The sequence below is a fragment of the Rhea pennata genome, chromosome 4, assembly GCF_028389875.1.
Source record: "Rhea pennata isolate bPtePen1 chromosome 4, bPtePen1.pri, whole genome shotgun sequence".
Taxonomy (NCBI): domain Eukaryota; kingdom Metazoa; phylum Chordata; class Aves; order Rheiformes; family Rheidae; genus Rhea; species Rhea pennata.
The window spans coordinates 37,879,096-37,901,018 of NC_084666.1; the positions used below are offsets into that span (position 1 = coordinate 37,879,096).

At 35.9% G+C, this 21,923-nt stretch overlaps 1 protein-coding gene across 1 annotated transcript; it reads left to right on the forward strand.

The window, feature by feature from the left end:
- The first annotated feature begins 3,326 nt into the window (after positions 1 to 3,326).
- On the forward strand, positions 3,327 to 19,126 carry AGA (aspartylglucosaminidase). The gene is made up of 9 exons (XM_062574538.1): positions 3,327 to 3,456; positions 5,288 to 5,441; positions 6,129 to 6,241; positions 10,420 to 10,532; positions 11,345 to 11,465; positions 13,493 to 13,568; positions 14,320 to 14,427; positions 16,536 to 16,669; positions 17,491 to 19,126. The coding sequence occupies exons 1-9, from the start codon at positions 3,327 to 3,329 to the stop codon at positions 17,589 to 17,591; spliced, it is 1,050 nt and encodes a 349-aa protein (XP_062430522.1). The 3' UTR covers positions 17,592 to 19,126.
- Positions 19,127 to 21,923: the final 2,797 nt, after the last annotated feature.

The following is a 21,923-nucleotide window of genomic DNA, read 5'->3' on the forward strand; positions in this document are numbered from 1 at the left end:
TGCAAACTGTAAGCTAGTACACTCTGGTGCTATGTGCTGTACAAACATAAAATAAAATGACAACCCATACCTAAAACAACTTAGTGTCCCTGCAGCTGAAAAGCAAATTGATGCTTTAGAGTGCAAGTAAAAGACAAGACATATATGGGGAAGAAGATTGTTGGGGATCACATGAAAATATGGATACAAAACGGGAAGCTGAGAATGTTATCATTGATACTTTGATAGATTTCATATTGACACTGTGTTTTAAGGAGGATTTAGAGCAGGATAATGAGGCAGCTTTGAAAAATAGCTCTTCTCAAGCATGAGAGAGCGCATAAAGGTCTTTCTTAGAAGATTTAGTAGGTAGATGATAGAGACCTTCACCATGAATAAACTTTTTCATCCTTTCCAGTGCCATTCAGTGAATGAGAGAACATATGTAAGATGAGAAGAAGTCATGAAAGGCACTATAAGGAAAAAAAAAAAAAAAAAAGAAGAGGGCAGTGCTTTCACAAATCTACCCAAAAGAGAACACAACAACATAGGGTCATCTTAAAATGTATTTTAATTAGTAGCAAGATGGATTCAACATGCTACGTGTCATAAAAAATTCACATCCATGCAAGTTTCCATAGCAAATGCTAATCAAACAATAAATTGTTTACTTTTATTAAGAAATGATTCTGAGGTTTGGTCTTCTTGTGTTTGTGTGTGTAGAAATTCTAAGTAAAACCAAGATAAAATGTAAACAAATTGCAAATACAACTACGATACATAATTAGATTTCAAAGCACACACATGGAAAATTTGAGAGAGCAAGCAGGAGGTAGGCATGCCTTTTTGAACAGATGGTGCTAGATAAGGTTACGTAGCTATAATTGAGGTCAGAATTTGGCTACTGTAGGTATACACACTCAGAGTGAAAGGTGAACTTCCTCCTGTGTTGTTTTATTTTTTTTTAATTACATAGTGCCATTCAATCACTGTGTAGTCCTGTGTAGGTCCTCGCAGGAATCTCCTGTCCACACAAGGCTCTCTTCAGAATATTCTCTCCATATGACATATTGGAAGAAATGTTCTGTTCATGGAATCATCGATTTCTTTTCAGCAGCAGGGACACTTAATTTCGACTGGGCTCATCGTTTATCTTAGTCATGGTCTGTAATGTAACAGTATCAGGAAGGTCAGCTTGAGCTGCATTTTTGCTGCTGGTGTAGAAAGAATTGACATAAAAGAACAGCTAATGTTCATGAAAATACAAGTAAATTCTAAATAAAGAACAATTTTAAAGTCACTTATATCAGAGACAGAAGGCAAAATCAAGAGCCCAAATAGCTGCTGGATTTAGTAGCATCAACTTGCAGAGTTGTCTCAGACACATACTAGTCCAATTCCATTTAGCCATATAAATTTTAAATTAAAGCCCTGTTGATTTTACACACTATGTTTGAAAGCAAAGTTTGCTTTATGAGTCTTTTCACACCTAAAAAAAAAGATATTAAATAGTGATACTGTATAAATTAAGCATATGGATTCATCACTGCATCTACTTATAGCTAGAAGTCATTCCATTCTGAATGCCAGTTAGAAAGAATATCACCAAAATAAAATCAACTGTGTTTCTATATGAGTCTCAAAGCATAATGTTGTGCTGTTTCAAGTCCTATATGACATTCACTCCACAATTCTTCAGCCTCAGCCTGCAGATGCATCCATCACAGTCAATACTTTTATTTGAATGATACCTATAATGGCCCCTTACTTGCCTCGTAAAAAGAAAGTCATTTTTGAAGAAAATCACTAATGCATCAAGTTTAGAAAGATGCTTGATGACGTTTTCACTTAATCCTTAATTACTTTCCTAATAATATTATTTTTCTGTTTTCCTTTAATTAGCACTTCCTTTAATTAGTTAGTACTCAGATCTTTATTTTGGCCCTTTTCTTTCCCCTAAAAGCCTTATACAGAACTATGTGACATATATAAAAACATTAGTATCAGAAATAAAGTAGCTAACAGCATTTACCTGAGTAAAGGCTTCTCCAGACTACTTGTAGTTTTGCTTTTGGGAACTGGCTGAAACCAAGACCAAGTTATTACTAAATTCAAAGCCCATACTGAACTGTTTTATTATTTTGTGACTTTTGTAATAAAGGAAAATACACTTGTTTTGCGACTACTGTTTCATTCTAAACTCAGTGGACGGTTTTGTTATAATAAAAGTAATATTGCTGCAGGCTTTTTAAACCAGCTTGGGTACACTTACAATTTCTGCCTGCCTACAAACTTGACCTTGTCACTCATGAGGTGCAAATGTTTCTTCTCCCTTCTTACTATGCATTGTCTAGAGATACACTATCAGCTACCTTGCCAGTAAAACATAATTTGAGTCTGGTCCATGATATACTGCAAAGGACTAATGACACCAAGTTGAAAAAGTATTTCCAGAAACCCCATGTTTTATATCCACTTCTGCTAGAGGAAGCAGTAGCCCTCTTTTTTTGCCCTCCTATTCAGAAAAAATAGCTGGTTGATGATCAGTGACTGCTTGAACGCAATTAGCCTTGAACACAAATCAGCATGTTATATTGTCTGTGTCTAACAGCAGGTGAACCTATAGATTTAGGTTCACTCAGACTACTATGGCAACATATTAAATGGTTTCAAACTACTGCAAGCAGTTTAAAATGAGAAGCTGGAATGGTATTGGCAGGATTATGAAGTTGTTACATGTTTTAGGATTTTTTATTTTTTAAAAACAAAGCTTTTAATAAATTCTTCAGTGAACTATTTACCACAGAAGACCTGTGGTACCTCCATCACAGAAATGCCTCTGGGCCACAAGCAAAATACTTCCAGCAAAACAAACATGCAACAAGGCAGCAAGATGATGCTTGTGAATCTCATGAGCACATTTTTTTTTTCCTAGGAACAGTCAGAAGCTGCTCTGCCCTGTCCCCTGACAAACTGCTCGGTGGATGGGCCAGCACAGGGCCTTGTTCCTGCGTCCCCAGGACGGCTCTGATTGATGGAGGACACGGGCGCGTCCCCACTCCTGGCCCTCGCCTCTGGCCACCCCAACAGTTCCGCTGACCAACTGCCATCCCCGAGACCGTCGTTAAGGGGAAACCAGAAACTGAGCACCAGAAACATCCACTGTATTTTAATCGTTTCAGGATCCCACCTCCGTCCGGGAGCTCGGCAGCCCGCAGGCTCCCGGCCGGGGGTGGGGGGGCGGCGCCAGAGCGCTCCCGCCGCTCGGCCTCCAACGGCCAACGGCCTCCGGCGGGCCGCCGCGCGCATGCGCCGCCGCGGGGGCCGGGAGGGGGAAGTGGGCGGCGATGGCGGCGGGCGCGGGGGAGCTGCTTCTGCTCCTGCTCTTGGTCCTCACGGTGCAACTGGCGGCGGCGGTTCCGGCCGCGCTGCCTCTGGTCGTCAACACCTGGGCGTTTAGGAAGGCCACGGAGACAGGTGTCCCCGGCGGGCGGGCGGCCGGGCAGGCCGGGGCTTTGCCTTCCGGCTTTAAAGACAGCAAAAAGTGTTGAAAAACGCCCGTGGTAGCGCGCAGGCGAGCGCGCCGGAGCGTTTCCAGAAGGGAAACTGCGCAGGAGGCTTCTGTGCGCGCGTGGGGAGGCCGCACGCCGCGTGTGCCGGCGGCTCGGCCGCGGCCTGGCGTTGGGGTCTGGGCCGCCTCGGAGCGGCGCGGGCAGAGCGGCTGGGCTGGCTGTTACGCCCATGGCCCTGCGTCACCGAGCCATAGCGCGGCGCCAAGAACTGCGAGGAAAGGGCTTACGTTCAGTGTCGGGGGAAAAACTGTAAAGAAACCGAATAGGTTTTGTGGGAAACTGTGGAAAAGCTAGGTTAAAAAAAGTTATTTTCCCTAATAATGTGGTTTCAGTTGTTGCTGTTAAAAACAGTTGTTTATTATTAGTAGTGTCACCAATATCCATTCTTCCCTCCTGAAAATTTAAATAATTCTGAGAATTATATTTTTGTGTTTTGTGAAGCATTATTAGTAGTCAAGACAATTTTTTTCTGTGGCAACTATGCCAACAGAAATCAGTTGTACATACTGATTTAGAAGTACACGTAGGCCATGTTAGCATAGTTAGGTTGTAAATAAATCCTCGCTGGTGATGCGTTGCTGTTGAAATGGGTTACCTAAAGCCTTGTATAGGTCAGAACTGAAATACTGTCTTGGAAACAAGACCCTTCTTTGGCAAATGTCTGAAAGTATCCAAAAGAAAAGGTGGTTGCAATTGGAGCAGTACTGCTCATGCTAAAGTTGTTTACAGATGCAGATAAGCATCTGTAGAGCTGGATGCCAAGTATTTTTTTTTCCTTTTTGCAGCCAGTTGCTTGCAGTTATATGCAGCATTTGTGAAGATGAGGGTTTTTTGAGATGGTTGAGACAACAGAAGAGCTTTCTGCTGCCAAAAAGAGCTGTGCTGTTTTCTTCTGCTACCTCCTCTGTGCACAGCATGTCAACCAGGGGAGCACCAGAGGAGGCAGCAGCATTGCAGCTGTCAATGGCAGCAAGCTCAAGCATCTTGGGAAATCTTGCCTGAGGTCCTGTGTTGTGAAGTATTTCTCATGAGCAAAGCCTTCAGGCCCAGTTTATTTAAGTCATATGTTTGACACATCTCTAGTGTCTTACTAAACTGGGCTCTGAGCTAGATATTAAAGAAATAGAAGGCATCAACTAAGGATTGAATAGGAGAAAGTGAAGGTTGATATTGCTTATATATCTTGATTTCAGTTTGTTTTTGTTTTTATGTATTGTTAGTGATACTAGGTTTAAATGTATGTTTCAGATATTTTTATTCTATAGCTAGGCAATTAGTATTCTCTGAGGAAGAGAAATGATTGTTATAACTTGCTTGTCTTTTTTGCCATAAGATTTTTACTAAGCTTTCTCCCTCTTTTCTTCCTTGTCCTCCCTTGCCCCCACCCCTCAAAAAGGCTTTACACAGCTAATAAAGTATTGACTGATCCTGGACAGAGGAGGTTATTTAATACAGCGAATTTGTGATAACTTAGTAAATAATATCTTTCCATTGGGGGTTGGGGGAAGGTTAATTTCTCAGAAACACTGATAAGATATGCAAGCAAATCAGTATTTAGAGAAATAATACTTTGTGTTTCAGTTCTTTTAAACATGTATGTGTTTCACCTGTAAATTATACTTTACTTTTGTCTGTTTCCATAATGCATCATCATAGTGTCCATCTTTAAAGCATTCGTAAAGTAATTGTGGAGACTACTTTCACTGTTGACATTTAATTATTTGTGTTGATTACAGCATGGAGAATATTACAGATGGGAGGTTCTGAGCTGGATGCAGTTGAAAAAGGTTGCGGTCAGTGTGAGATTGACCAATGTGATGGGAGTGTCGGATATGGAGGAAGCCCAGATGAAAGTGGAGAAACAACACTGGATGCAATGATTATGGATGGGTAAGAGAACTGCACGGAGAAAAGAATGATCCCTGTAATTTTTAGCACATTTTAATACAAGGGTTGTTACAGAGATCTTGTTGATTTAGGGCTGAGTTTGGGCAAATTAACTTGTAGAACTAGAAAAAAAATACTTCTGTAACTGGTGAAAGAGTAACTAAGTGTATTTGTCTTTACATGTAATGCAATAATCTAGCTGTAGATAGAGCACCTAAAAAGCAAATGGTAACCAAGACAAAGTTTTCATGTTTGTAGCATCATAAGCTTTCCCTTTAATTTCATTTCATAAATATTTTCTTTTTAACAATTCTGTCTTCCATATCTTATTTACTATTTAAACCTGTCTTGCTTCAAAAAGAACAACAAGTGTTTGTTTGGTTTAGGATACAAATTTATGTTACAGAACAGTTACTCCAGCAAAAGTACTATTCTGCCTGGAGTTGTTGCTACTTAAATAATAACCCCCCCCCATCAGTGCAAGGAAGTTATGTATGTATGAAGTTCTAACCTACTAGTGTGATACCATCTGTCTATGGCTACTTACCATAGAACAGTTAAATAAGGAGTTTGCTGTTTTAATGTATTGCTTTATATCGGAACAGATTTTGTTTAATAAAAAATGTGAAAACATTCTTGTATTTTTATTAAACTTGATCTAATCAGGCTTTAAATATTTCTTGTTTTCAGCAACACTATGGAAGTTGGGGCAGTTGCAGATCTGAGACGTGTAAAAAATGCAATTGGTGTAGCAAGAAAAGTCATTGAACACACTAAGCATACCTTATTAGTGGGAGAGTCAGGTAATTATTACCTTAACTGTTTCCAAGTCTTAGTGTCGTCTTAAAACCCTCCTTATTATAGTTACAGTTGCTATATGTTTATCTTGATAACATGGGTAGAGATTCCCTGACAATCAAATGAACATACTCAAGTAATTCTGAAATATTTACTAAGTTTATTACATATGTATGAATTAGGTTTTATTCCACTATTTCCACGTGAAAAGAAAAATAGTTTTATGGTATATTCAGCAATTCAACTGCAAATATTAAGTTGTAATCCTGAGGCTTTGCTAGTATCACTGAAAACAAGTATTAAACAAAGATGATTTGACACAAGGCATAATACAAACTGAAGCTGTTAGACGTAAATATTTCATTTAAAACCATGGAGTAACTATTTCTAAAGAATCACAGAATTAGTAGACTGTAGAGTTACATATGGCTGCTTTAGTATATATTGAGCACCATTACTACATGTCATAGTTTAAAGATATTAGTGAGGACTTGAGTGTTTTTAAAAAATTTTTACATTAGAGGCTGTACTCTTAGGCACAACAAATGAGTGATAGCAAACTCAAGGAACAGTTGAGGTTTAAAAATAGGAGCTATTGCTGATAGAATAATATTAGCTTTAAAAGAGATGCATATTCCAGGGAGGTATGTAAGTAATAAGTGGAAGGTTACTTGGCTGACAGTTAAGGATTTTTAAAATGTGTGGGTCTACTTGGAAAGAAATGTGGAGACAAGTGTAGGAGTTGAGATTTAAAAAGAAGTGACATTATCTGTGCCTTAGAGGTGAGTCAAGTGCTTTGAAATTGATAAGAAAAGATAAAATGTTCTTGAAGGAATTAATGTATACAAAATGATAGAGAAGTAAGTTAAACAGCAGGGTTTTTGGATGGGTAAAGTAGGGCAAATAGAGGAGATGATGATTATGTTTGACAGGACGTCTGAAAAGAGAAAGATGGATTTACAGATTTTATTTTAATTCAGGTGGTTGGCCATGTTTAGGTTATGACTATCTTTGGTAAGAGAGATTTCTCTAGTGATTGAAAAAGAAACTGGTCAGGTGTTAAATAGAGGGGGAAGAAGTGCTCATGATACTCTTTTCCCTCCTATTGTGTAGATAGCAGAATATTTTAAAAACATAGTTGGTTGAATGAACACAAAGGATAAGAAAGATGAAGAAAGTGAGGAACTAAGTACTAGTTTTAAATGTTTTCCAAACTAAGATGATAGCACTTTGCATAACGAAGTCATGTGGACAGGGCTGTTATGCTAGGTCCTTTCTATTAATGAGAACTTCCTCAGAGGAAACTGGTTAGCAATAGTGACAAAAAAATGACAGGAAAGCTGAAAACATAACCACCTCTAATTTTTACTCAGATATAAATACTAGTGAACGAATCAAAGCAGTAGAGAAATTGAGGAAGAATAATATTCCTTGTGAAGGAATGTGGAATATTTTCTGTGGAAAATGGAATGAGGATAAAAGAAGCCATGATCACTTTTAGCAGGTAAAGACTGATAAAGTAGAGCTATAGCTTCAGAAGCATAACATTTTAACCTTCAAATCACGTTGAGGGAAATGGCAGTTTCTTTTCCACATAAAAATGTTCACATTTTTGACCAGAAAGCTAGCTAGAACAGTAAAATCTTTTCGTATAAATACCTTAAGTGTCTGTAATCTATGCAAGCGTTTTTTTTTTTTTTTTTCAGTTGAAGATGCCAGAGATTATTCCTTATTATTTTCCTGAACTTTAAGAATTTGTATGATTTTATTAGAGTATGTTTAGTGATGCAGTCCAGGAAAGTCTTTCTCTTAAAATTTAATTTCTGAGTAATTCACACTAGAGAGGAGGAGGCAAGCTATAGCACACATTTAAAAATCATCAGCTAACCAAAGATAATATGTGGCCAGTGTGTAGTTCCTGGCATTAAAGTTTTAGTGAAAGTAATGCAAAATTTTCAGTTTCAAGTTAAATATACTTACTGAATCTCTTAGAGTGCCATGATACCTAGATAGCCTTCACTGATTTGATTTACTTTGACTCAAAAATTGAAGTAAGTGTGTTTGAAACATTTGGTACAAAGAGAACTTAAGGAAGAGGATATATTTTTCATGTCCTGTCACGTCCTTGTTTAGAACCTTCATAGTCTTAGATTTTACAATGCAAAGAAAATGATAGTATGCATTATTTAAAATGGTAGTATCTTTGATTATTAATAAAATTAAAACAATTAATAAAGTCTTTGGACTTTAAAAAATGTCTACATCTGGACTTCTATCTAGACTCTGTAGCTATCTCTCTGAATTTTTCATTCTCAGCATTTTCAGTGTAGAAGAAAGAGAAAACAAGTAATGTAAATTAAAAATGGCTGATCGTGAGTCACAAGGTTCTAGATCCGTAAATCAAAAATTGAGTCAGACGCTATGAACACTGAAATAGTTGACTAGAGAGCAAAACCATTCAAACGAATAGTTGTTGAAGTCTTGCATCATTTTTCACGCAGTGAGTAAAATATCATAGATGTCTTTCCTTTGCCCCCAAAAAGGAAAAAAGAGGCTTTGAAAACAATGCAAAACTGAGGAGCTGAACAAATAATTGTATTATATTGTGTAAGGAAAATGATACTGTAAGTTGTAAGTGAACTGCTAATTTTTAGCTAATCACAAGCTGTAATGAAAGCTTGAGACATCTTCTATGAAGATGATGACAGTGGTAGACTTTGTCTTGAACAAAAAACCCCTCAAACCTAATGTCATTTTCTTAGTCTTGCCATTGTAGTTGTAAACCAGACTGTAACCAAAGCTGATGTATTTTTACTGGTGAGGTTTATAGTGACAATGGTCTACATAAAAATTAATTAGTTCCATATTGATGTAGCTTTTATTGGTCAGTGTGAATATCTGTTCAATTCTTGTAGTTTTGAAAGAGCTACTTCATTTGCTGCATACTTTCTTTAGGACAAGACTTAGAAACCCAGCAATAAGGACTGTGTGTACCAACATAGACCTGAGTCTGGCGAGGGACATTGAGTGCAGAATGATTGCAAGTGGGAACAAAATTTTTTATTTTGGTTATTGTCTGCTGAGAAATTTTCAGATCTGTCTCAGTAGATTGGAAAGTTTAATAATCACACCGTGCCTGACCTTTTCCTTTTTATGTCTTAGCAATACTTAGACCAATATCTAAACAGAAAAGTTCAAAGAACAGAAACAAAGCTGCAAAAGTCATAAAAGAATGACTGAAAACATGCACAAGAACAGTTTTATTTCAAAAAACCCCAGGCCTCTGCCTGTTTGTTCAAGAAATGGGAACATGAGTGCCTGTGTCATTAAAGATGTCAGTTTTCCATTACATGAGCATTAGCCTGAGTACATTTGATTGTGTCTTTTTTTTTTTTAAGAAAAACATAATAAAGCTGTCCAGAAATAACTGGAAGCTTTTCCTATTGCTTGGACAGGAGAAACTTGTTCAGCTATGCATTACAGTGACATTAATATCAAGCATTGGTAATACAAATTTGTAAAACATCTGAATTTAGCAACACTATCTGTTACTAGATAATATCAAAGGTAGCTATAACTAAAAAATGAGAACAATTGATTTTTTTTCACAGTTTACTTTCCTAATTTTTCCTAGAAATGGAGCATTTTTGTTGATTGTGTTGATATTTCATCTGCCCTTGTATTATGTACTCTATTAATTTTCAAAACAGGGAAGCAATCACTTTGAAAGATACAAGAAGTGTAATGCCTTGTAGGAAGGTGGATGGATTTCTGCAAGAATCAGAGTTTTAGTGGTAAATACTGTGTGAATATCTCTGCTACTCACGTTTCCTAGAAGTCTAGCTTTATAAATAAAATGTTTACTTTTATTTAAATATTTCTGTGAAGCACAGCCCAGGCTATTCTTACTCTGTTATTTATGTCGAGTTGATTGACAAAACTGAGATTTTCTCCCTTTCAGTGATGTAATTTGCATGTGCTAACATAGTTACAGTGAAATGAGGAAATTTGGTATCACTAGTAAAGAGAGAGAAGATCATTTGCTTTCATTTTTTTGTTACTGCTACCTTTTCTCATCCTTATAGAGAGTATAGAATTTCTTGATTCCTAGATAATATTACATGAAGCCATTACCATAAAATATATATATAAAAAATACATTAATATATTAATTTTTTTGAAGCTTCCATGTTTGCTGTAAGGATGGGGTTTCCATATGAAGATTTAACTACTCCAAAATCTCTTTCGATGTATTCAGAGTGGCTTAATCAGAGCTGTCAGCCAAACTACTGGAAGGTACAGTACAGTGGTGGTGGTGAAGTGGGTTTTAGAAAGTCAGTCATGCGGCATTGTTCCTTCAACATATTGAAATTGTGCTTGATATCTAGGGGAAGAAGTGTTTGGTTTGACAATTTTGGGTTTGTTCTATATGTCAAACATTTGATAGAAACAGTGTGTGTAGCAATTTTTCTTAAATCCTATTGGGTTTGACCTTGCTGAAGAGGTGTTTTGTGTTTGGAGGAGCTTTTCTTTTTTCCCCCCCTCTCTTGTTTCCCCAGTTTCTAAATTTGGGCAAACGAGACTAAGCAATGAATGTAGCTTTTTATGCACGTATAAAGGAAATTTCACGGTAGTAATTAAGGTCCTTTTTTTTTCCATACGTAGTTTGAGTTGCTTTGTGCAGACCTATGAATGCATTAAATTAGTGCAGCTGTCCATGTTAAACTTGCCTGTTGTGTTTCTTTTTTTCTTTTGAAATTGGAATTGCAGATTTCTACATATTTATACATAGTCTTCATTGTTTCTTGCATCTGAAGTGCTGTAGTATTGAACCATTTTAATTCAATATATATTCTCCTTTTTGTTAAGAAAGTACTGTGATGCTTTATCTGGATTCTATTAAAAAAGGCTCCGTTCTTTTCTTTCTTTGAAGCCTAAAATCTATAACCTGTTTTGTTTTCTTCATTCTGATGAAGCTGCTTTTTTTTTGGTTTTTTTAAATGGCATCTGCTCTGTGGGTAGTAGATTGTAGGTAGAGTGTGGCATTCTTAAATCTATTTGTAATGAAGCATAATATATTGTTCTTGCAAATAATGAAATAATTACAGAATGTAGTACCAGACTCTTCAAAATCCTGTGGACCATACAAAAAGGCTGAAAAAGTGATTTGTAAAGAAGATTGGACCATCTCCCAAAGAAGAATAAGTGTTCATAATCACGATACTATTGGTAACAACTTTTGGTAACTCTCTGATGCTAATTTTTTTTCCCTCATTCCTTTGCTGATGAAATCATGCTGACTTTAAATAAAAATACTTCATATAGGCAATATTTCTTGTTTTCAAGAATCTTATTTGTATTATAATGGAATGCCTATAAATTCTTAGATAAAGTAGGCTTCAGTTTGGTTGGGTGGTTTGGGGGTTTTTTAATTCACTTGTTTTAGTGTACTGCCTATACAGCCACTTGTTTCATCTTGTGTTCATTGACCTGTTGCTTCTGCCTCAGATGTCTTGGCACAGTTTGGGCAGATACGGGTGCTCAGAAAAAATAAGAAATGGTTATTTTTAACCTTGATATCTAAATTATGGCTGACGTGGGTCAAATCTCCCTGCTAGCTGTCAGCCCAATTTAAATATACATACATACATACATACATACATATACATATATATATATATATATATATATATATATATATATATAGTTTTGCAGAGGTGGGAGAAGTGAATAAACGTTTTTAATTTAGTGCTCTTGCCAGAAGAAAAGTTTGTCAAATTGTCCTTAAACTTACGAAATAAAGCCAAGTTTCATTTTACTTCTGTTCTGGCATTTAATTAAAGCAGTAAATTTCTGCAGAAACTGATATGTTTAAAACAGGTTAGCAGTAGTAGTCCCAAAGACTTATAGGAGTCTACTGATAAAAGACTGTTAATTGCCAAGTCTGTTAGCTAATTCATGAGCAGATTTGACAAAGGCAGCAAGCATTATAGTGGAGTGGTTACAAATTCATATCTTTCAAAGCTTTATAATTTGTCATCTTAAAATTTAACTTTTTGTTTTAGGCTGGATTTTTCTCAATTTAGTAATTTAGAACCTTTTGTCTGACAGTATTTTCAATATGAAGAATTAACAAGTCATTTCAGGCATTGGTCTTTCATCTTTGCTTCTACTCCTCGCTACTAATAACGTATTAATGTTCTACAAAAGTCAGACTACTTACCAATTTAAGAATTTTTCTTTCCTAGAATATACAATTTTCAATATATTCTAGCAAACTCAAATTGTAGAGTGTCAGGATGAGAGGTTAATTTGTTAATACAGTGCAGAAGTTGATTAAGCAGTCTAAAGCTGATTTGTAGTATATATTGACACTTATCTTTGTACTCTGTGTTCTCCCATCCCACGGTTTTATTTGTGAAACATCTCCTTGACTAACACATTTTGAAAAGTGTCTTCATTCAGAATGCATTTAGGAAATTGGTAGGAACTGATGTCCTTCCAGTAGAGCCAGTGTGTCTATGCTTTTAGCTTCTACTGATTAGAAAACTTCTTCTATGAGAAGAAGAACCAGAATTCAGCTGTTTGAATTTTGTTGCTTGGCTGTCAGTATGTTCTGAAGTTGCTGCCAGCAGCAGTTGTTGCCCTGTCTTGAAGAGGTGAAGTCTTGCCTTATGGAGAAGCTGCTGATCCCAGCCGGTTCCTAGCATCAATCTGAATTGCTCCAATATGATGCAGCGGTTTCCTCATCAGAATGAAATTAGTGAAGGGTGGGATCACTCACACAAATGACTCTGTCATGTAATCCTTTTAACTTTGATAGGCTGTATTTCACCTTCTACCAAGTTTAAGTTCATGTCTCTCTCTCTCTCTGATCTGCTTCAAGCACAGTTTATCGAATTCCAAACTTTGTTGCTCTGATGGTACCAGTGCAGACTGGCTTCTGGTTCTTTACCACATCTCATAGGTGCATATCAAAAGATGTTGGCTACTTGGACAGCAATAACATATTCTGAAATAACTACTGTGCCACTGTTTAAGAATTCCTTTTTAGACTCTTGTAATCCATCCAAAACTTTCCAAATGTGTTTTACAAAGAACTTTCTTCAAGAGCCTGTTTTTTCCATATTTCAAAGTATCAGTAATTTCAAATAGTCTGGCTATCATGGTTCTTTCCGATGATAACTATAGTGACAGTTTAATATATGCATCAGATATGCTTCTGAGTATGTTTCATTCTTTATTAAAAATTTTAGGTATGATAGTAATTGGTGAGAGTGGAACCATTGCTTCTGGGACATCTACTAATGGTGGAGTCCACAAAATTCCAGGGTTAGTATTTGTGGTTTTAGTAAAAAGCTTGGGATGCTTGTGACAGTGTACATTCTAGATCATGGCTATCACAAATTGACCTTGCTTATTTCTGGGCTGCCATAAATCTGAGTACTGAGAAACTGATTAAGCTGGAAAATGATTTGGCACAATGCACCATCTTGAAAAGATACACAGTCTCCAAAGAAATGTACACAGAATCACAGCCCAACGCCTATATCTGTATCTATATATATATTATCTTGGAGGTTCCTTTCCTCCATTACCAGGAGTCCTGTTTGTCAGCAAAGTTGGATATCTTCTGGATTTAACAGAAATTATTGAAGATACCAGTGTCCCCGGCTACTTACTGTTGCCTACTGGCTAAACCTTACTGCCCCAGCTGGAGGAGTTAGTATACTAACAAGATGGTATTTCTGGAGGTGGATTAAGGTTTAGGTCAGTCAGGTTATCACAGTGTACTTTCATCAGTAGTTTTAAGACAAGACTTCTGACTACAATTGAATAACTTTCTTACCTCTTCTGTTCTCCTGTGGGTTTACTACTGACACAGCTAGACGCAGTAAATTTGGCAAATTGGTGCACAAGTCATAAGAACTTGCCAGTAAGTATCAGGTGAAGAAATACATCAATGCAACCTCACTGAATTAGTAGATTATAACCCATTTTTTTGCCATAGATTTTTTTTAATTATACGTGTGTGTGTGTGTGTATATATTGTTTTCATTTTCGTTTCCATTGTTCACTGAAGCCGTGTAGGGGACTCTCCAATAGCTGGCGCAGGAGCTTATGCTGATAGTACAGCAGGAGGGGCTGCAGCCACTGGGGATGGTGACATCATGATGCGCTTCTTACCCAGGTTTGTCCTTATGTGAACTCAACAAATTCAGTAATTGATTGAAAAGTCAGTCTGATACGTAGGGTGCTGAAGTGGAGGTAAAAGAGGAATGAAAGGGGAAAGAACAGTAGCAGAATCAAGTTGCCCTTATAACCTGTCTTGAAAGAAACAAAGAACTTCAGTGTTTCTTAAATTTCTGGATGACTGATCCCCTCAGTATTGCCAAGCTGGGAGCAAGCAGGCAATAGTAGTGCCTAATCTGCATGCTCTTTAACAAACTCACTAACTCTCTCCTCTTGATTGTTTGGTTGGGTGGGAAATAAGTGTTGTAAATTGTAGAAAGGATGAGGAGGGAGTCTCAAATTACTCGGAGGTGCGTGGTGTAATTGTATCATATTTTATGTACTTGGTATCTAACTTGCGTTTAGAAGAGATGTTTTAGTGCTGTCATGGTTGCCTAACCTGTATACGACTTTTCATTACTCTCTGAATCTTGACAGTCATCCTTGTGGATGGGTCTCAGTGAGAATGCATTATGAAAGTCCATGCTGAACATAACAGACACTGCTTCTTGAAGGAACTTTCTTGTTTTGGAAACTGTGGCTGTTATAAATACCCATCTGCTAGCAAGCATTTGTAAATGTTGCAAATCCTCAAATGTAATGTAGAATGTAAATGTTGTAATTCCTCAAAGATTTTTCAAACTATTCCAAGCCACTTTTGAGATAAGAGGATATTGACAACTATCACTCTGAGGTACTGGCAAGAGCAGTGAATTGACTTCCACGATGAGGCTAATAAATAAAAGTTTGCATTACTTTTCAACTAGATCCTTCAGGCTGCTAAAATGCTTAACATATTTTCTAAAACCAGTTGGTGCAAACAAAATAACTCAAACTAGATGACTGATCAGAAGTCCCTTATACAGGTTTTACCTAAATAGAAGGGAATTCCATGTTATTTAGGTGTTCACAAATAAAAAACAAAGTGCATTCTCATGTGAGCAGAATCAACGTGCTGGAAGTGAAGGATGTGTCCAAGGGCAAAATTGTTGCTATTTTCTGACCACCTTCTTTGAAATAGTAACATCTTAATGTAGTTACTGATCACTGAAGAGACCTCTGTTAAATACAGCTATATATTCAGATATCTTTGGTTAATTTGAACCCATCTGATAGGTATAATAAATCAAAAGTAATAGGGAGTCTCAAAATGCAAGAAATTCTCTTAAGTATTTTGACATCTATAGTTAATACTGTCTGTCTATATTAGTGTAACAGGAGTTGACACTTTTATTTTTCATCAAAATAAAATCAGCATTGTTTGCACTTAAGTTACATTATGTATTATCCTTTAACCTTCAAGTTTTGAAAGTAAATGACAACAAAAGTAGATTTTTTGCTTCTGTGAACTTTTTGGAAATGCAAATGATTTATCTCAAGCATTGTTCATATTGTCATTTGTTTAGTAATACTGTAAATAAAAAGAAAATAATTTTGATTGCTCTTGAATTTAGAATAATATTTTAAAAAAAGAATCAGTTTGCAGAAAACGTGAGAGTGGATGAAAGTCTTGATCAAAACATAGTAACATCATTCATGGAATAAGAAGGAAAGATGGTCAATTTTGAGCTTTTCAGAAATGCATATTTTTATCAGACTTTTTGATACTTACAGGAGTCAAAATTTGTCAATAGTGTAGTATCAGAGGTCTTTTTTTTTCAAAAATTTATCTTGAAATAGGCCTCTGAGCACTAGTATAACATTTGAAGTCAAACTTAGCTGTGCAATGGAAAATAAAAGCCGAGAACTCTTTTAATTGCTCTTTTTGGTGTTGTTGGAGTTGGTCTGCTGCTTAGCCTCTTCTTCTGCAGATGATTAGACAGAGATATCCCAGGTTTGGTACTGCCTTAGAATGATGAGTGGCTTAGATGGCATCTTGCAGTCATTTTAGTCCTATTTCTAATTACATTTTATATAACACTTGGGTGATAATGACCAGTTGAAGTTTGGCTAAAGGTTCCTTACCATGCTTTTCCATTATTTGAAGAAATTGATATCTCAGTCATATTTTGGAATGTATAACTTGAGGAAAACTAACTCTCTGGGTGTTGGGTTGTTCTGTTTTAGCTATCAAGCTGTGGAGTATATGAGGATGGGAACAGACCCAACAGTAGCCTGTCAGAAAGTTATTTCTAGAATCCAGAAGTATGCACCAAAGTTCTTTGGTGCTGTTATATGTGCCAATGCAACTGGAAGTTATGGTATGTATGTTCTTCAATAAAAAAAGCTAGCTAGGCCACAGAAATACAAAAATGAAGGTGGACTTTAAAGCAGCAGTCACTAATTATTCTTTAACCACTGCAGCATTATTGTCCCTCCATAGTATCAATTGCTGGTTATCATTACTACTGTCCTATTGTGGACTTAATTATTACTCTGCATTTTGATGCGTTAGCCTTTCACAGAAATTTATATAAGTTTTAGTACAAATCAAAAATTCTTACAACCTTAATAAATTGTCGTGGATTGTCTGTGATAAATTTGGAGGGTTAAAGAAAGCCTCTCATAGATACGGCACAAGGCAGCGAGACTGACAGTTCATCATAGCTTCAAAGCAATCCAAAATCAATCATTGTGCCATTAGTGGCACATCATCTCATTAGTGAACTCTTAGATCAGTAGAAAATGCAATTTGCTAATCAACATGGCTTATTGAGTTAGACTGCTTATTGCTGTTCTTTGATCTTTTATTTCCCATAATTCTGTGTTTGAGAGATTAGAGTTTGAGGAATTCATTACATTAATCAGGACTGATATATATATATATCATATATTTTTTTTCCTAATTTACATTACTATTTTGAATGGTATTATAAGGGCATTAATTGCACTAAAGCAGTCAGTAGACCTGTACTTTTACTTCAAAATTAAATACTTTTGAGATATCTTGGGTTAAACATTGTAAAAGGATAATTACACCATTGTAGCAGAATTAATGACTAGGTTTTAGATGGTAAAGTGCAGTGACAAAGACACTAATCCTAAATGTAGGAAATCTTTCTTTTTTCTCTCTCTTTCCTAGGTGCTGCGTGCAATAAAATTTCAGGATTCACTCAGTTTCACTTCATGGTTTATAATCCTGTGCTAAGTCAGCCATCTAAGCAAGTAGTGGATTGCATCTAATTGTTTTTGTACTAGTAATGTCTAAACTTAGTTGGGGAGGGGCTAAAAATGTTCCCTAGGTGTTACTTTGCAAAGTGCTTGTTCATTTTTACTGTCGTGTAATCCTTTGAGCAAGTACAAAGGTATGTTGGAGATGCACCTGTTACTTCACTATTCTTAATATGTTCTACTTTGTAATTACTTTGTCTAGTGCCAGTAAACGTAATCTTTAGGTGCTTAATCTAATTAGTTTGTAAAATTACTTCTAAATGACTGTGGATTTTAATCTAGAGTGATATTTAAGAAACTCTGTGAAGTTTTAGGGAAGTGAATATATCTGCACAATTAGAGTGCTTACACTTTTACAGTTAGCATAGGGAACTCATCTCTGCTCAAAAGTCAGCATCTAAGTAAAATGACTGAAATTGATATGCCTTGTTTCTGCATATGCTTGACGTCGCTTAAGTCAAGAATTCCGTACACATTCCATTGCATCCCAGCTCCGTTCTTAAACTTGTGCAAACCTGCGAGTCAACCTGTGGTTCTAAATATGGCAAAATTTCTCTGAGTATTTACTTCTGAGTAATTCCAGGTTTCATAATGCAAACAGATTTTTCATGTTCACGCAAAGACTTGAGTGTCTAATAGCCTTTCTAATCTGTTCTCGTAAGAGCTAAGTAGCCAAAAGTGATGTGTAGTAACCGTTGAACTGGCCCTTCACTTTGTCATTTAAAATCAAGTCTTTGGCAGAAATCTGGAATGTATGGGGAAAAGGGGGAGAGGAAAGGAGGATTTATTTTGAGAATTGTTAATCATCCTTCAAAGATTTAGTCCAGACTTCTTTTCCTTTGAAAAGTGAATTGCATGCAAATTCTGGCAAGCAAGGGAAGGGGACTGAAAAGTGGTGGTGGTGGTGGAGAAGATTTGGAAATCTTAAAAGAAAAGCAGCATCTGCTTGATGGACATTTCTAACTTTTGGATATTTCTAACGTGCTTTGCAATGCCCAAGAGTGTCTCTGAATAGAGAGAACATCCAGACATCCCTGATAGTACAAGCATTCACGGAGCATTGAAGTCTGTTGCTGATTCTTTAAAGTGGATGAGAAGACAGATGGAAATCTTCCCGTCACCTTTTTTTCTGTAGTGGAAATTAATTATGAGCTTTAATCACAGTAATTCCCTTGTCACTGATTTCAAGTGTGCTTGCCCATTCTGTAGCACGTTATCTCCGAAAAAGAGTAATTGCATATGTATAGTATGGCAGTTACCTATAGCTAACAAAGGTATTTTTGTCGCTCCTTTTCTGTATCCAGAGATACCAGGGTTCACTTACAGTAAAACTTTAGCATCTGGAGGATTGTTTTATTGGTATTTGAAGATATGTTTGATCCTTCTGTAAACTTGATAGCAAAGATTCAGTGAAATGATCATCAAGCTAAACTTAAAATTGCTAGGGGAATGTAAAAAAGGGGGAGGGAGTAAAATGACCACATCTTGTCATAACTACTTTATTTTTTTTTAATCTACTTAAATAAAAGCATTGAGTAGTAAAAGCACACTTCAGTGTATTCTTTATAACTAAGGTTGTTTTGATGCTTATATACTGTGCCTTAAAATGATTGTTTGCCTTAGGTTCTAAGTTTGTATGTGTAAAAGCTGGAAAAAAAATCAGACTAGAATAGCCCTCTTTAATGGCTTGCTGTTAAACTTCATCAACAAAATCATTTATTTGGAGGATTCACTGCTGTTACTGGATTTTAGAATATTTCATAGGACAGATTTCAGTGCCAGTCACATTAAGATTTTGTCAGAGGAGCTGTTATTGAATATATCTACAGTGATTTAAGGTAAAGTTTCTGTCTCCCTACTGGCCTTCTGTCATGGCTGATGTATCTTTAGTTGGAATGGACAGAACAGTGTCAGTGCTCATAAACCGAAGCAACCAAATGCAAATGGATTGACAAAAAGCCCAGTGATTAGTACCTTAAAGGTAGCATTTTGGTTGTAAATGTGGTTCAGTACTGGTAGCTAAGAGTGCTAATGTCTTAAACTACTGTACCTGAAACCAACAGGATGCTTTTTTGGAAAACCTTGGGAACATCCGTGAATTGCTTTCTAGTGTGCTTATGCCGCTCTGTCTTGGTGTTAGCTCGCATGTGCAACAAAAGGTTGTGCCAATCCATGCTGAAAACTCATGATTGCTCTGTGAAAGTGTATTTCAAGTAGAGTTCTCTCTTACTACATAGCCATGGCATCCTTGAAATTACTGTAAATGAGAACAAAATTGCTTGTTTCCATGAGGTATTAATACATCTGTTATAATAATGTGGATTGTTTTGTTGTGTTAATTAGTTATTGTAATTCAGAGGGTTACTTTGCATGAACTATTTGAATATATTGTTCAGTTGACAGTATTTTGAAATATAATATTTATAAATAGATCTTTCCAATTATGTGGACTGAACCTATGAATTAAAAAACTATTTGCCTAGTATTTTGTCTTCAAAATGTTTCTATAAATTTCTTAAAGTAGTGCTGTTTTCTTATGCTGAGCAGATACATGAGTTTATGCTTTTTTTAAAAAAGCTTTTACAAACACAAACTTTTGTCGAAAGCAAGCAAAAACTATACAGTGGTTTCTGCTGTCATTGCAAAAGTTCTATTTCTGATTTCAGAGAATTTGTATTGTTAAGGTTTTACTTTACAACTTTTATTACAGGAAAAAAACTACAAAAAATGAGTATTTGTAAGTTAGTTACACAGTTGTCTGCATCCTATAAAGGATTTCTTAATTCTGTTTAAATGTATTAGCTGGTAGCTGTCCTCTTTTTTCTATTTCTAAAGCTTCTTACCAAATTATTGCTTCATCTGATGTAGACAGAAAGATTTTCTTAGGTTTATGGTCTGACCGATAGAGCTAGCTATGCCATGTTTTGCATGGTACTGATTGTTCTTTAATAAAGAAATTTGTATGAGCCCTGGCAATATGCTGTATGTATTTATTGAAGAAAACTTCCCCGAAATTTCAGTTTCGAGTTCACCATGAAATGTTTCTCTTTGTCTGTAATTACCTCAACAGGGAATAATTCAGATTTTTAGAGATTTTGAGGTTGGTCTTTCAGATAGAAGCAACAAGTTATATTATAAATTGGAGAAAATCTGTAATTACTTTAAGGGGTAAAACTAACAGTAGTAATGATTGTTTTTTAACTTAAAATTCTTCTATTAACAGTTGTTGGGGTTTAGTTATTGCATGATTGCTGTCATTCATTACAACTTTTGTTTATTGTTTTGAAACAAAATGTGTAGGATTTCACAGCTAATAACTCTAGTCTCTGGTGGGAAAAACATCAGTAAACTTAATTATCAGTAATATAGTTAAATTTACTCTAGCTCTAATACAGAAGTGGAATGTTGCAGACAAAGTGCTGAATTAAAAAAGTTTTCACTAGGGAGTCTGTTCATTCCTTCATATAAGTTGCATTAAATTTACAGCAAAAGAACATTACTGAAATGTCCATGGAGCAGAAGCAACAGAATCTCAGGATTTTTGTGATTAGTTTTGCTATTATTTTTGAGCTGCTGAGTCAGGCAGAGAACATTTTTGGATATTTGTGCATTTAACAGTATTTGCTGGGTTTTCATTTTCTTCTTTTCCGCTGACAGCTGGAATCAATGTAGGTAAATACACTTGCTCCATTGGTGTGATTAGCTGATCTGTTTACAGTGACAAGTGGCATTCCGTGAAATAAGAGCAATAGCAGCTTAAGAACGCTAGTTGTTTAGGGAATTCCTGTTAGGGTTTTGTTTGTTTGTTTTTCCCTAATAGGATAGGGAAAAATCTTTGAAAGAAAAGTTTTTGATTGTGTTTCACAGGTGGAGTTCAAAACAGCTTTGCTTTTGTAAGTGTTGGGTTTTATATTATTATTTATATTATTTATTATAATGATAACTTCAGAGTTCTACGTGAAAAAATTTTATATCTGACAAGAAGTTGCTTTTTTTTCACACTTGCATACTGTTTTCTGCGGGCAAATTCCAAGTTACTTTTCAACTGGTATTTGTTCGTGAAATGTAACTGTTTTGATTGCCTGTTGTGTCAAATATATAAATAAATAATATAGTTATTCTGCCCCTTTAAGGTAGTTGTGAAGTTCAGTTGAATTTTTTATTTTCTTAGCATTTGTCATTTGAATATGCTAAGGAATAAGATATTTGGTGTAGCAAGAAATCAGTGATAATGATAATGGTGTATTTGAATATTCTTATGTACAGATTGGAAGAACTTGAAGTTATTATTTTTCTAAGAGTTTGTACAGAGATTGTAATAGAACCTATCTCTACTAATACAGG